Below are 16,059 nucleotides of genomic sequence, written 5' to 3'. Positions count from 1 at the left end.
ACAAAACCCATCACTGCGCTTGCGCCGATAGCGCCCGCCGTCAAGTAAGGCGGGGAAGATGGCGGCGCGGTGGGTAATTAACGCGGGTAAGTTTGAGGGGATGGAGTGGAGCGCTGGTTTTGGGAGTTCTCGCCTGCTTTTTCCTTGCTTACCGTGCTGCTTTCTTACAGGTAGTGCCTGGGCGTGCAGTCTTCTCGGCTGGGCGCGGCCGGAGAGGTGAGTCAGTCCTGGAGCAGGCCTGTCCCTCCGGCGCCCTGGGTAGCCGGGCTTTGGGCCTCCTCGTTTGGGTGTTCCTCGGGGCTGGAGGCTCCCTGGGTCATTGGCTCGGTCTTCTCGCTGCTTTCTTGCTCTTCCCTGCCCCGGAGCTGTGGGAAACAGGTTGCTCCGTGTCTCTGTCGTTTCTTTCTACGTACTTTTTATATTGTAGCGGGATGGAGGTGCTTCTCTCTCCTGGCTGCTTTCTATCGGGCACCCAGATTACCTCCGACTTTATGGTGCAGGTCACAGTAATATAGTACCTGTTGCTCCCCCCTGCGTTCTCCCTGGTCACTGCTTTTCTGTAGTTGCTGGTCTTTTCCTGAGTCTGGAGGAATGGCAAAGTTGTGCTGGGGGAGTTTTGGTCACTGCTGCCTGTACCCCTGACTTCAGAAGAAAGGCTGATGTGGATTCTTAAAGTGCAGAGCTTTGGTCTCGGCTAGAGTCTCTGGATTTGAACTGCAGAGACCTGTGTCACTGAAGGAAGAAGAAATAGACTTATGTTGTCTGTGCTTTGCTTACTGTATTGCAGTTGAACAGAGTTACATGCTAATTGTTTTACTCTGTTCTTCTAGTCTGTATGTTTCTCACTTACTGCTTATGCACGTTTCTTTTTAGAAGGGTGCTCAGCACTTTTTTTTCCTGTTCCCCTTACTTACCCATAAATAACGTACTTTTGTTTGTTGCTTGTTGCTATCTTCTTTTGCTTATAATGTGTTTGTGTCCTCTTTCTTCTCCTAAAGGTGTGATAAATAGAGTTGCTCTTCACATGAGGTTGGATTACCTTATGGTAGAGGGAATGTGAGATTCCTTAGTTTGTAGCATATATTAATGTGTTCTGCTAATACCAGGAAGACAATCCTTAATTCATTACTGCTTAAGTTGTTAATCTGCAAAATATTTATGCGTTTGTCAAATAGTTTCCTGTATTAATTGATCATGTTATGTCTGGTGATGATGAATTGCATTGTGTGACACTTTTAAATATTAAACAAATAAAGCAGTTTTGGTAAATATCTGAAAAAATAACATTTAAATTAGTGTCTTATGCTACCCCCTACTGATAGGATGTGAAAACTTTAACAGTGTACAGTGCTCTCTTGAAACTATATCAATGTGTTCTGTTTGCCAGTCATTTTTAAAATGCTTTGCATGGTTGGGCTACCCACACAAAGCCATTCAAGCCTTAGTAAAACTCACAATATCTGGTCTTGAACTCATCTGTTTCTTGTAATTACAAGCGGCTGCCCAGTACTGCTTTATCTAGTCAGCAGGGAGTAAAAGGTAGCTGTTTTTTTCTGAATCTGAGGTGAGCAAACTGACTGAAAACTAGAGTTTTTTTTTCTCTCAGCTGCTATTGACTTGATTGCATTTTGAAAGTAGATTGGAACAGCTTTCCTTTCAAATTTCAGAATGTTTATAAACTTCTAATACTTTGATACTCAATTTCTAGTTTTTCAGGGGACTTTTATTGCTAAAAATGTTGTTAAAAAGTTAAATAAGTATTGGCTAGTCTTGGAGAAGATATAAATTGTGTGAGTAATGAACCCTACATAAGAACAAAGAGGTAGCTGTGTCCTTGTGTCACGATCCGGGGACACTTAATGTGGAATCTTATGCTGTACCAATGTCACTTGTGGTTCATGGTTTGCTTTAGGAAGCCTGAGGCTTCTTGTTGAATTAAAAAGCCCTTCCAATATAAACTATAGAGGACTTGAACAGTTTTATTTTGTGAGTAATCAAATGTGTTGGTTGTCTTTATCAAGTCAGGTAGGTTCACAATTTTCCAGATAAACTGCGCAAGGACAAAGAACTCATGTTCATCAGCAAAGACTGTGGTCTTGTCTTGCAGGTGGCTAGCAACTGGTAGCCTTTTTCCTCTGTCATGCATCCACACGAGCACATCTCTACAGAAATTTGGGAAGTGGGAGAAAAAGAACAGGATTGTTTATCCTCCGCAGTTGCCTGGAGAACCTCGCAGACCAGCTGTAAGGATACACCTGTGAATTTCCTTACCTGTTTATGTCTAGCAACTTCCTAACAGATTGTCACTGTCTCTGTGTGACTCCACAAAGCGCTAGTTACATAGCTTATTCATTTGTTATTTAAGATTTTAGTCAGTTTGGCATATCTATATTGTAAAAGGTAACATCACTTTGAATGTTTTCCATTTCAAAATTATATTGGAGCTTCAAGTTGCTTGCAGCTGATCACTTACCTAACTTGTGATGCGAACTGCAAATACAGGTACCACCCTGTCTTTGTGGAAGTTGCTGAACTACGAGGAGGTAGAAGTTACCAAGGATTTATCAGGATACACTTCTGTCTGTACTGACAGTAAATAACTAGAGAAGAACGTGATTGTATTGTTACCTCTGTGCACAAAGATATAAAGGTAATTTTCCTTGCGTAGTGGAACTGATGGTGCCTGTTTTGATGTAGATACAATACAGTGCACACTCTTTTCATTTCTTAATTTCCCTGCATTATAGAGTCTCTGAGGTCTGTTAAGGTGTTGCCTCTTGCTATGGCCTCCCCTTAATGAAACTATTCGGAGGTTGTTTTCTGTCACAGTGGTTGCTTTAAATGCTTAATAGGGACTGACAAGTTCTACAGTTAGGTGGGAAGGGATGTGTGAGTCATGTGGCATATGATTGCAGTAAGTTTTTTTCCTTAGGAAACCATTTCATACTGTACAGTGGGGTTGTTTCTTCAGTCTGTTGCACAGTAACTTGTGTTTTACTAAACCAGAAGCTGAAGCAAAGAATCTAAAATCTTTTTGTTATCTGTGTGCTTGGTATAGGGCCTTCTGCTTTCTGTTCAAGACAACTTTTGGAAAAATCATCATAAGTAACATGGTCGATTTTTTAAATGCAGTCATAACAGATTAGTTTTTGATAACAGCATGCTTACGCCTGTTTCTCCCTATCCCCTCTTATTGATCACTTTACAACTGGGAAGTGCAGTTAAATTAAGACACTTCTATTCACATTCAAGTTGTGCATGAAAACTAAATGTTGTGTATTTCGTCACTGAAGGGACTAATCAGTGCTGCTTTCTCTACACCGCAGCCTGGGAGAATTTTAGGTGAATTCTTCAATATTTCCTCACTCTTGAGAACTGATAATTTGGAATTCCATTTTTGTAATTATTCTTCACTAGGAATTAATATATTGTGGCCTCTGTTAGGCATACTGCTCAGCAAAATATTTGCATTTCAAATGAATAGGGTTTTTTGGACGTGTGCTTTTGTGGACTATGAATATTTATTGCTTCTGTGAACATTATGGCCTAGGACACAGAAGTACATGCTGCGTACTGTGCTGACTAATGCAATGTATGTGAAAATGCAGTTATTGACCAACTCGCTTATTAAATCAGTTTTGTATCTGTACATAAAGAATGCCATCTTTTTCAAATTTGAATTGATGTTAAATTTTACTAGCTAGTTTTGGTCCCTGTTGGTACAGTAATAATGTTAAATGGGTCTTTGGAGACAGCTCTTCATGCCTATCAAACTTGAAACCCTCTTCACTTCTGAAGAGCTAATTAAGTTCATTTTAGTAATATTGTTTAGTTGCTATCCCAGTAAGCTGACTTGACAGCAGAGTAATGTTTTTGATGCTAAATGGGCATGTCAGTCTTAGACTGCTTCAAAAGGTGGGGAGGAGGAAAGGAAAAGATGATTAAAAATCTTCTGGTTATCCTTTGCAGGGACTTCTGCTTATAAACTAATTCTCATGAGGTTATATTAAAATTTTTCATATGCTAGCTACCTCTCTTAATCCTTTCAGTTTCAAATGTCAAAGGTATGCCTGATTTGGTATGTTTGTGGCATAGTAGGGAGAGTCATACTTATTTTATTCTGAGTAAGAAAATAGATTGTGGAGCAGACATGTATGCTCCATTCTTGTTTTCACAGCAAAATTACTGATACTCTAACTTTTCTTCGCACCTAGGAAATATATCACTGTCGGAGGGAAATAAAATATAGCAAAGATAAGATGTGGTATCTGGCAAAACTGGTAAGCAAAAAGTACTTTGTACTGTATTTGTTAGAATGCAGAATTTAATTGCTGTATTTGCCTTAACAGCTTAATTCAATCACAGTCTAATCAGCATCTTCATAAAGAAGTCCTAGGGAAGAGCATGCATCTGTGCAGGCAAACAGTGGCTTGTAGTTTGGTTTAGCTGCTTTATCCTTGTACACTCTCAAATGTGTACCCAGGATCATATTCAGATTATGCAGTGTGGAAGAATTTTCCTGTTGGTTTCTGCCTAGTAGTAGATGGCAAGGGGAACTTGGAACAATAGTAATGGGCTGTTCTTCTCTTAAAAATAATAATTGAATGTTTTATCAAGATTTACTCAGTATTTAGCTCAGAAATTATGTAAGATATTATATTGAAAAAATGGCAATTAAGGATATAAGTTTTGATTTGCTCTTTATAATGGGAAAATAATATAAATACTGTCTTCTGAATAAGTAAAGGGAAATATTTGTAATTGCTGAAGTTAACTTTAACACTTTGATTGCAGATAAAAGGAATGTCCATTGATCAGGCTCTTGCTCAGTTGGAATTTAATGATAAAAAGGGAGCAAAGGTGATTAAAGAGGTATGTGGGAGTATTCTTTAACACTCCTAGTTTCAAGAAAACTTTAAATATCTATCACTAGAAGTTTGGAGACATTTCTATTTCTGTGTTTTTCTATGTTTCTATTAAGCCTGTCAGGAGCACATTCAAACAACATATTTTTGTAGTAATGTAGTGACTTATGAATGTGCAGAGGTCACTTGTCATTACACGCTAAAATAGACAACACAATACATTACATGAGTACCCTCTCTAGCAATGCTCGGTGTTAAGTTCATGGTAAATAATGCAGAATCGTTGTCACTAACAGCTGCTACACCTATATGCTTTGGCTCTTAAAATTGTAAGAGATAAAGGATATCATCAGGGAAAGGACTGAGTTCTGTAAAGGCATGAAAACTTTTCATATACTGTAATCGTTAGGAGTCTCAAATTACTTATTTTCTCAGCCAAGCGTTGATTTCTGGCGTAATAATGACAAAGTGGTATCCTGTATTAGCTGAAAATATTGAATGGCCTAAGTTCATTTTGACCAGCTTGGAACTTTTTTCTAGTCTGGTGTCTAATTAGACAAAGGTCTGTGGATGGAAGGCTGAAAAATGCTGGTGGGAACCATCTTTTCCACTCCCTTTCCTCCCCCAAAATGTAATAAAGTTGTCCTGAAGCTTTTTCAGTCTGTATGAAAAGAACATACTTATGTAAAAGGTGTTTGTCTTTTAGGAATTTTGATCTCTGTAGAATACTTTTTCTGGAACTGACTTAAACTTGCAATTTCTTCCAAGCTATCTAGAGATAAGAAATAGCATTGCTTAAATTCCTACTCAGTATTTCAATTTCTTTTCCTTTTGTTACAGGTTCTATTAGAAGCTCAGGAAATGGCAGTAAGAAATCACAACGTGGAATTCAAATCAAATTTACATATAGGTACATGTTTTTCTTATTCTAGGGCAGAAAAATGTCATCCTACCCAACAGGAAAAAGTTTTAATCCTAAGGTTTTGTTGCAGAAGTGATTAGGCGATAATTTCTAGTAAACTTATCTTTGCCAAAACATGATAGGCACGTGCTTTCAACTTGCAGCAGAACTAAAGTTAGTGTGGTGGTTGAGCCTTCAACCATTGGTTTGTTATAGTTGGTGTCTGACCGGTGCTGGAATCTGCTGGATGCATTGTTTTTAAGATGCGTTCATCTTAAAGTGGAATTTCTGCTCCCTGTGTGAACAGAAAGTCCTGAGGAGGAAGATGTGTGACATGATTATGAAAGACGAGATAACAAGAAGCAAACTGTTACTACTTTTTACTGTTGCCAGTGAATATAGATGCTGGAAGCTTTGTCTGTGACTAGTACTACTAGCTTTGCAGGATTGGAATCCAAACTTCTGTTAGAAACAGTATAAAAGTAAATGAATATTGACAGTAGACTTCTTTAAAAGGCTTTGCTATAGATGATTACAGGGTAAGCTTGTAATAACTACAGCACTTTCTTGCTTAGAGAAATGTTTACTTCTAGCTGTTTTTAGGCCCAAAGAAAGAAATTCCCTTTTTGTCAAATATGGTATAAATGTTATTAAGCTGACCTCATAACTTTAAAGTAACCTGGATTGTAGAGCAGATTAGATTAGAATTCTTTGGAGCCTTTCTAGGCCTCTGCCAGAAGGAGGTTTATCTGCTAGTGCAGGACTGGATGTGTAGATAATGAAAATACCTATGCTGAATGCAATAAAGGGAGAAAGGAGGGAAAATGAAGTCTCTAAGAATTATTCTACAGGAATTCATGAGACAAGCTACTAAAAAGCAATGGAATTAATACCACCTTCAGAAGAGCTATATAATCTAGTCAGGGCTCAGTGTAGCTTCATTTGGATTTGTCCTTTACTATATATTTATCTTTGCATGCTTTCTAAATTCACCTTTTTGGTGCTTCTGAAGAGTCTTAATTCAACTCACTGCTTCCTCTATAGCAGTAATCTGCTAAATGTGGTAGAAGATGGAGGAGAGAATCCTGAATAGAATTAACTTTTCATATGCAGTCATGAAAAATACACTGGCAAGTGGGTGTTTCAGTTGCAGATGTGTAGTAGTTTATTCTTGACTGAATAGTCTTCTCTCCCCCCTTCCCCCCGCCTTTTTCCTTCAGCTGAGTCAATGACGGGCAGAGGCCGCTATGTGAAGCGGATTCGTTACCATGGCAAAGGCATGTTTGGCATCATGAAAATCACCAGGTGCCATTACTTTGTGAAGTTGGTGGAAGGTCCTCCTCCTCCTCCAGAGCCACCAAGGACTGGTTTTGACCAAGCAAAAGAATATGTGCAGCAGCTGCGAAGTAGAACACTTGTTAATACACTGTGACAGGCTTTTGTGACTGTATAGGTATTTCTTGTTTGACAATGTAATTATATTAAAAGAATAATTAAAATGTTTTACTTACATCTTTGGTGCTGCTGGAGCTGGATGATGCAAGAATGATCATAGTGGTGTTTTTTTTTTTTTTTATTTGTCAAGCCATAGGTATGGAAAAATCTTGGAAAAGGAGCAATAGATGTTACTTTTTGGGTTACTTGGACCACAGCATTCAACCTCTACCCTGGACTATCAAATCTAGAACGCACAGTGATGTTATAAAGCTTGTAAGAAACTGTGGTTGTCCTCAAACTTACACAGCTGTCTCTGTTATGTATTGATGGGTCTTTTATTGTAAAAAAATATGTGCTTGACAGTCAAGTTGCGAGATAGACTTGAACTAAAATTACTAAAATTTGACATCTTAAAGTAGCTACAACTGTGGAACAAAACAAGTAAAGGTAATAGTTGAGTTTATCGGGCATCAATTTATGGTTTATTTGTCTGGGCTGTAATGCTCTTGCCTTACAGCCTCTGTTGTGCATCTTAGGCATTGTGTGTGGGAGTGGGAAATTTAAAAAAAAAAAAAAAAAAAAAAAAACAACAAAAAAAACCCAAACAAAACAAAAAAAAACCCCACATTTAAAGTTCAGGTTTGAACAGAGTCGGTAGGTGGCAATGTTTAGTTTGTCAGAGAGGGAAGCAGCAATGAAAACTTACAGCATGTTGAAACTCCCTTGATTCTGACCATGGCATTAATAGTCTGGTATGTGCATGGAGTTCAGGCTCCGTGGAAACTCGGTGTGGGTAACAGGCACAATATGGAGAAAAGCTTGTCTTGGTGAAGAGTGAACTAATTATTCTGTACTGTCTGAAAACAAATTGCTTTTGTAATGCTGAAGCGAGTAAAATACTCCGTGGATTTAATATGGAATGGCATGTTGCATATACAAATCAGGCTTTCAGTTCTCTGAAAACAATCCTATTTCTATCCTTATTTTTTTTTTTAAAAAGAAAAAGACTGAGGTCAGTAGGGGGAATCTCATTTCACCCAGTCAAATTTTCAAGTCAGATGGCCAGAGATCATGAACATCAGCATAAAAAGAGAATGAGTAATTGCTTGTTTATGCAAATGTCTGATATTTAGACCTTTCTTTTCCATTCTGGGAACATTAGAATGGGAGATAGATTGCTTAGCTCATTTGGATCTTTTTACCACACAAGCTAGTGGTAGCCTCTTATGTGTTTGCTTTGATCAGTACTTGAATGATGGCAAAGGGACGGTTCCTATAAGGAAACAAGTTATCTTTGTTGTATTAATGAAAGTGGCATATGGTTGCTTCTTTTGGCTACCAAAGAAAGCATCTCATGATGTTAGAGTGTTAGGGGATTGTCAAGTTACACAAGAAGTACATGCCTAACTCAATACCATTAATGGGTGCTTATTTGCACTCATTTTTTCTGCAGTCCACTTACAGATGCATTACTTGCTTTAAAGCTGTGATGTATAACTTTTGTCTGAAAGGTATGTTCCTGGTGTGCTTGAAGAGCTGTTTCTGATGTACTATGATAAACAGCTGTGCTTTGCTCTGCCAGCTGCTGTTAAACTTTCTGTCATAACGAATCTCTTAGAAGTTGTAGCAGACTTGAATGACTTAATCTTTTTGGGGGCCAGTGATCTGGGAGAACACTATGGAATTGCAAAATAAGCCAAGCTTAATAAGCACTTGTCATCTAAGCATGTAAAACCTGGCTTCTAGATATTTTATTCCAGTACCTGTTTCTCCTGCATGCTGTACGTTTTGCTTTGGATCCCTTCTGGACCTCCGGACAAGGCTGTATCCTTATAGATGTCATTGCTCTAGTTATGAATCTGCAGGTGGGGAGAAAAGTGAGAATGTGACTGATGTCTTTTCCAGCTTCTTTATGATGCAGCAGGTGGCCCTGACACTCCTTTAAACAAACAGACCTGGGCTTTTAAAATTTTTCAGTTAAAAAAGCGAGGTTGTTGCTTGTCATTCTTGTTCTTTCTCAAAACAGTAAGTGGGAAGACACTTTTTTTGACATGTTTTTCAGCATTCCTCTTATTCCCTAGTCCCCTTTTCTGCCTTCTTGAAGGTGTGTAACCCGTAGTGGATCCTTACAGTGTTGGCTAAGGAAGCTCTGTGGCAGTAACAGTGCAACGATGGGAGATTTAGTGAGATGAGGAACTTGAACTGGCTCAATCCCTGCCTTTCACTGGTGGAATGGTAAGAGTGTCTGATGTGGTTTGTGTGATAAGTGCGTCAGAACATTGGTATGGGAACCTGCCTGAGCCTTTTAAAAATTCAGTAAGATCTAATGATTTGTGCTGTCAAGGTCTATATATAAATAAAATTTGGAGGTTTGGATTCTACTGTGCTTTCTTTGTAATTAGTACATCTACACCTCAGTTAGATATTTGATATGGATTCAGACAGAAAATTTCATGCTAACTGCAATGGGTCTCTAGCAGAAGATGATCACTTATTACTTTGACCTCCAATAAAAGAACATTCTTAAATGATCTGTCCCCAGAAGGGAGGGGGAGAGGCACCTAGGCTGCTGCTTGATGCTAATTTTATTAGTAACATCTGGGGGCACTGTAAACTCACCACTTGTGTATTTATGTGCTGATGTTACAGAAACTGGAGAAGGAGCAAGTACGCGTGAAGGTGTAGTAAGGCTTCAGGGAAATCTGAAGAGAGCATAACTGTGAGCTGTGCTGAGCAATGTGAGATTTAATTGATGAAAACTTAAAAACCTGCTGTTGGGTTTGTTCATAAACATTTTAAAGTATCCAGTGAGAAAGTCAAAGTACTTTTGTCAGACAATGTGATGTTTTTTTAGATGTGGTGTTTGTTTTGTTTGGGGTTTTTTTGTTTGTTTGTTTTCTTTTTTCTTTTTAAAACTCTTGGACAGTTATTGAGATGGTTCATCAAAGGCAGAGTAAGGAAAGACTCATGAATATAGTTATGAAGTGATCATCAGTCTCTTTAAAAACATGGAAGATAAACGTGAATGTGATAGTGACTGGACAGTTGGGGACCTCTGATTCTGGTCAGGCCTGTACTGAAAATTGCTGTTGTGATGTGGACTGCGTACTGTTGTGAAGTGGACTGCATAAGGGCTCAGGTGGTGCCTGGGCACAGACTGGCATGTTCTGCCCAGGGCTTGAGCTGTGTTGCTGTACCTGGCATGAACTTGACTAGACCAAGGTCATGCAATGCAACTCTTCTGATTACCCCTGTTTGCACAAATGGGAGGCGTGTGACAGTGGCTACCTCTGCATTGCAGAGTTGCTTGGGAAATCCTTCAGTCACTGGTGTGAAGGAAGAATAGGAATCACTGTTTGCTTTCTGCCAGTCTGTATGAAAATCCACTGCTGGGATGCTGGAAAGTCATTTGCAAACAGAATTCTCCTTTAAACAGAAATAAGGTTACTCCTAATATCCTCAATGAACCATAGAAACAGTGTGACATTCTTCACCGTATGAGCTGTAGTCCTGCTGAAAATATCTGTTTCTAACTTTTCAAAGACCAAGCCTTTATTGCTGAATGACATCTGTCTAGCTGTACTTCAGCCATGTAATTTAAAATAATTACTAATTATACAAAATAAGAGACTGTAATAGCAATAATAATCATACAAGTTACTGTCTGCTGGAGCCTTACCTAGGGAGAATAACCTGGAAGGAGGGGAAAGTTTCAGGAACTGACTTTTGAGTGCTTGGACTGAAGTAAGGAACAAGATCTCTCTTAGGAGTAGTCAGCAAATGCAGAGCTAATTTTGTATTTGCTCTGTAACATCAACACTCTCTTCATGTTTCAAAGAAGCTAATACAGAGGGCAGACTGCCATTGAAGAGAAAGAGCCAAGGAGAGCATAACTTTACATTGGGCAAATTAGGCATCCACCTCTGAGTATTAGACTTTCATATTCATTTCCTCAGCTATAACTCTGGAACAGAGCATTCTTGAAACTGATGATGTGGTGCAGATAATCTGAATAACTGCTGCATCTGTGGGTGCTACTTCTGTGTATTGCACAGTAGTACAGCCATCAAGTTTTGTGTGGTAAAAGGAATTTGTCATATATGAACTTAGATTCACTCCCTTTTTTTCCTCCGAAAATAATGAAACAGAGGCTTAAACCATATGTGTATTCATATGGTATCTTATTTTAAATTAGCTTGGAGTTGGAACCATTGTCAGCAGTGCATCAAGTCACCCGTGTTTCTGTCTAACAATACTGGAAATCCAGTAACCTCTCGGGTAGCCTGTGCTAGCGCTACTCTACTCTTGTGAAAACTTCTTGCAAAGCTCAGCCTGAGCCTCCCAAGCTGTAGTCTGTTGTGCTTGTCCTTTATTCCATTGCCCAGTGCTACTGAGAAGTGGCTGACTCTATCACATTGTAATTCTCCTGTTGCTGTCAGATCACCCTGCTAACTGCCTTTTTGGCAGGCTGAACAAGCCCAGCTTCAGTCTCTCCTCATAAATCTAGTTATCTAGCCCTCGTGCTGTACCCTTTCCAGTTTCCCATCTCTGTTGCAGTGGGGGGACCTAAAATCAGACTCAGTTTTCCAGGTACAGCTTCACTGGCAGTGATGAGAGGGAGATAACTTCCCTTGGTCTGCTTGCCATGCTTTTAACAGTCAAGTATGCAGTCTGCTGTGTCTGCGATGAGAGCGTGTTGTTGGCTCTCATTCAGCTTGATGTTCATGCAACTCTCAGGTCCTTTTTAGGTCGCTCATCAGAATTGCAGTAAGTACCTGTGGCACCAGTGTTCCAGCTTTCATTGCTTTTCTGTAGACACTAGTGAGGACTCCTTTACCACTAGGAAATTGTTCTGTGATGATAATTTTCTTTCCTAATAGAGAAATTGCAAAACAGTTTTCTGGCTTCTGTTATTAATCAAACTCTTGGGCTAGCTAAGAGTGGAGTAAAGGCATTTTTACGTTTTATTGTAGTAAACTCCATCAACGTATGCAGCTAATAAGTGGTGAAATGTGTCTACATCTGCTATTGATTATCTCCTTCAGAGTAAGACAAACATGGGTCCTTACTGTATGCTGGCCATGTAAAATAAAACCTTAATTAAATGAAAACGGAGTGGACCGTGAGGTGCACTGTGCTGGGCCATTAAAGGATTGCTGTTCAAAACCAGCTCTTCTAGATGCCCCCAATTCCATTGCCTTCTTTTTTCCCCACTTAAAATTCCCCAAAGTGCATTAAGATGAACTCAGTAGTTAGTAAATTTTCCCCTGTGTAGTTTACAAGCTCAAGGTTATGGGCCAGAACAAGTAGTGTCATACTATAAATCAGGTGTAATGGAACAGCCTGAGAGAGCGCACAGAAGTTCTACGTCCCCTCACACAGTGTGCATCCTAAAACTCTGAAGGTAGAGTTGGCACAAACCCAAAAATCCCCACAAATGGCTGATTAAATCATTAATAATGAGCCTTGTTCTGCTACCCTCTCTCTGCTGGAGTTGGAATTTCCTGAATCATTCCAGTACAGCAAGGTGTCCTGGAAATTCTTAAAAGGGCTGCAAATAGGAAAAGACAAGTTTTCACCAGAAGGGGGATGCAGCTGAACCCCACTGTGGTGCAGAGTGGAGGTAGGACATTTGCCTTGTGGTCATTCTCCTTCCAGCAACTAAATGCCTTTTGTCAATGTGCTGTATCATAACTTACATGGCTTTAGCTTTCAGCTATTCTTTATGGTTCCGGTTCTCTCCACTGGCTTAAAAAGTCCTTTCCTATTTCTTCCAGACCTGAAATATGTTACTAGTTCAGTGATTCTGAACATTGGACTGTCTAAAGAAAAACCTGCCTGCACAGGCAGGGGAAGGCAGTCCTGAGTTTGCAGCCAAGGTCTTCCCAGCAGGACTGTGCTCAGGGTTTTACTTGGGTTACTACTGAGCCTGAAGGCTGCCTGGATGGGTTCATATTCTGTCTGCTCTGACACATGCAGAAGCAACCTGCGACGGTTTGTGCTGTGACAGATGTGCCCTGAGTTGGAGCCTGTAACATGGTTCTTGCGAGAAAAAGACAAGCTGGAGATACCAAACCTTGAGCTGGAAAGGTTCAGTTAGCAGGGATGACTTCTACATAGAGCTTACATGATAGTAGTGGAAGAACTATGATATAATACTATATCCATGCATATGCTCTAGTTATGTTTTGTCTGCCCTGTCCATGTGAATTGGGGAAGCCACCCAAGATCCCTGTTGGTAGCAACCTCTTTTACATAACACTGTTGCTAAGTTTCATCCTGAGTGTGCTCAGGTAAATGTAGAAATGTGGTTGCAGACAGTTGAATGAGGGAAGACTAACGGCACCTTCTCGACTGAGACATACCTGGGGAAACTTGTGTGAAATAACTGGAACTGTCTTGCCCTTAGAAGGGGAAGGTGATTTCCAAAGTCAGTAAAGGATAGGGACAAAAGATGTGGAATTTGGATTTACCTTGGGCTGACTGGTGTCAAGAATGAGGGTCACAAGTCTGGTGCAGTTAGACCTCTCTCACCTACAAAAGTTGGTGAAAATTTCTGTCCGAGATCAAGGCAATGCCAACTAAACTATTGACTGAGTAGCTAGAAATGTCGGGGTTCGTCTCAAGTATATAGCATTTTGAAGCAGAGATTCCCACCTGTTCTAGTCAATTCTTAGATAATAAAAGCAAAAGAAAAATGAAGAGTATCTTTGAAACATCTATCTCTTTTGTGGGCCAATGCTCCCTACTTTTATGGGCATGGATGCTTGGAAAGCAATTATTGTTCATTTTCTCTATCTGTTCTGATGCTGAGTATGTCTGTCTTTCAGAGTCTGTGCTGGGAATGCGTTTGTCTTCCTAGTGTTGAGAGATTTGTATTTTAATGGGTATTTGTTTTATCTATCGCATGCTAGATTTATTTACTTGATAATCTTAATCTCTCATGTCCTGATCTAGCACACAGGTATTTTATTCATTTAACAGTTTGGCTTTTGGATCAGATAGCCCTTAGAGGTAAATCCTGCAGTGTGCTGAGTGGGCTCAACTGAGAGCAGCAATAACTTGCAGGGAGCCTGCAGCACCTTTCAGGATTGTGCTCTTAGAAGCTTTCTTTACATATGAAGTATATGAATAAGTTACTGTGTGGTGCGTGTCTTTTATTCCTAGACCATATCCTTCTTTAATATGATTTCTCTCTGATAAGCGAGACTTCTTCAAGAAATTTTTGCAATGACTGCCTGTGCTCGGTTGACCCTTTTTGGGTCTCTTATGAGTTCTTTTCTGTGTCTATCTTCTTTGATACAAAACAAAGACATCCTTCTTTCTTCAAGGTGTGCTTTGTTGAAGTTTGTTTGAAAATGAGGGGGGGAAAAGCAAACAAAAATACTTTCTTGAAGTGACACTTCTACCCCACTCCAGCACAGTACAATAAACTCAGTATTGTTGCCCTTGAATGTAAGACGTTAACATTTCTTTCTCTCTACAGCAGGAAAAAACAACAGGTCTTTTTCTTGTTCTCCGACACAGAAGCTTCCAACTTATTACTACTTTAAGAAAACAAAACTTAATTCAGATCCTCTATCAGACAGCATAGTATCTTCATTTCTTAAAAGTAGGTTTGAGATGTTATATTTGTTCCTGTTATGGTTTGAGAAACCCATAGCAATTTACTGTCGTTTGGACAATCATTGTCGTTTAGACCCCTTCTGACCCAGGAAGGGGAATCAAAGGAAAAACAAGGAAACCTGGGGGCTGAAATATAAATAGATTTCATAGAATAAGATAATTAACATTAGTAGCACTAAAGAACCAATATTGATCCTGACACCAATACTGAATATGCAAAGATTATACTCAGCCCATTCTATCTGTAGGAAGCTGTGCACTCCCAGCACTGGACAATAACTGTCGGACACTGTGAGCACTGCAGCTTCGGGAGGAAGGGAAGTGCTCAGGGGTCCGGCACTGGGACAAGAAGTTCTCAGGATGGCAGCCATCAAGGGAGAGAGCAAACTTTGCAGCGAACTTTCTAATTTATATTGGATGTGGTGTTCATGGTATGAAATAATCCTGTTGGCCAGCTTGGGTCAAGTGCCCGGGTCTTGCTCCTCCTCATCCCTGCGCCTGGTGAGCTTGAAAACACCAAGACCTTGAAACTCACATACCATAGCTGGCTGCAAAGTAAATATTTTCACAAATTCAGACACCGGAGTCTTCTAAAAGTGCAGTCTTTCCAAGTATTAGAAGAGAAATTAGTCCTGAGTCACTCAAACCAGGACAGCTCCTGATAGGAATCATGGGGACCAAAATTCTAGGTTTCAGAAGGAGGCTAATAACACATTTTGCTGATATGGTGCCTGGGATAGCAGGGGAATAGGGGTGATGACCCAGGGGTGCATCTTATACCTACAAGGTGAAATGCAACAGCAGCCTTGGTGGTAGACAGTTCCTTGGCACAGCTGTGACTTTGGCAAGCCAACACTTTCATGGCACTGACAGCACAAACATTTTGTGGCAATTGTGCAAAGCAGGGAGGCAATTATTTTACTAATGATTGCTTATCAGTGCTCTCCTCCTTCACCTGCCCTAGAGAGGAAAACTTTCTCCCCTGTACTCTATCCTCTTGGATAACGGCATAAATGGATTCTTTCTGTAAAAATGTAGTACTAACACTGCAGTAGTCTGCTGTGTGGGACTCGGCTATGTAATTATATTCATCCTCTAAGTTCCCTCCTTTTCCAGACTTTATTTGTAGATCTTGTCTGTGACTGTGCTAACTGTAGCAGGGAAAGTCTGAGAACTTGCATCTCTGCTGACTTCTCCAAGCTGTTCAACTGCTTCCTGCTAACCAAAGTG

The 16,059-nt window shown here is 39.9% G+C and overlaps 1 protein-coding gene across 2 annotated transcripts; it reads left to right on the top strand.

Moving 5' to 3' along the window:
• The first annotated feature begins 54 nt into the window (after positions 1 to 54).
• MRPL22 (mitochondrial ribosomal protein L22) lies at positions 55 to 7,278 on the top strand. Of its 2 annotated transcripts, XM_082489833.1 has the most exons (7): positions 55 to 86; positions 171 to 216; positions 2,108 to 2,243; positions 4,215 to 4,280; positions 4,795 to 4,872; positions 5,706 to 5,775; positions 6,987 to 7,278. In XM_082489833.1, the coding sequence occupies exons 1-7, from the start codon at positions 59 to 61 to the stop codon at positions 7,196 to 7,198; spliced, it is 636 nt and encodes a 211-aa protein (XP_082345959.1). In that variant the 5' UTR covers positions 55 to 58; the 3' UTR covers positions 7,199 to 7,278. The 2 variants fall into 2 exon arrangements, with proteins under 2 accessions (XP_082345959.1, XP_082345960.1); XM_082489834.1 differs by lacking the exons at positions 55 to 86; positions 171 to 216; positions 2,108 to 2,243 and adding an exon at positions 2,544 to 2,650.
• Positions 7,279 to 16,059: the final 8,781 nt, after the last annotated feature.

The sequence above is a fragment of the Vanellus vanellus genome, assembly GCF_965231255.1.
Source record: "Vanellus vanellus genome assembly, chromosome: 13".
Lineage (NCBI taxonomy): Eukaryota > Metazoa > Chordata > Aves > Charadriiformes > Charadriidae > Vanellus > Vanellus vanellus.
Note: the sequence above shows the minus strand (reverse complement) of the source record. Positions and strands in the feature narration are given on the sequence as shown.

What these genes read in the sequence shown, in the direction of transcription:
- MRPL22 (XM_082489833.1), top strand. Translation starts at nt 59, where the DNA reads ATGGCGGCGCGGTGGGTAATTAACGCGG. An exon ending in GAGAACCTCGCAGACCAGCT is followed by an intron (nt 2,244 to 4,214) that starts GTAAGGATACAC and finishes CTTCGCACCTAG; the next exon opens with GAAATATATCACTGTCGGAG. An exon ending in TGTGGTATCTGGCAAAACTG is followed by an intron (nt 4,281 to 4,794) that starts GTAAGCAAAAAG and finishes CTTTGATTGCAG; the next exon opens with ATAAAAGGAATGTCCATTGA.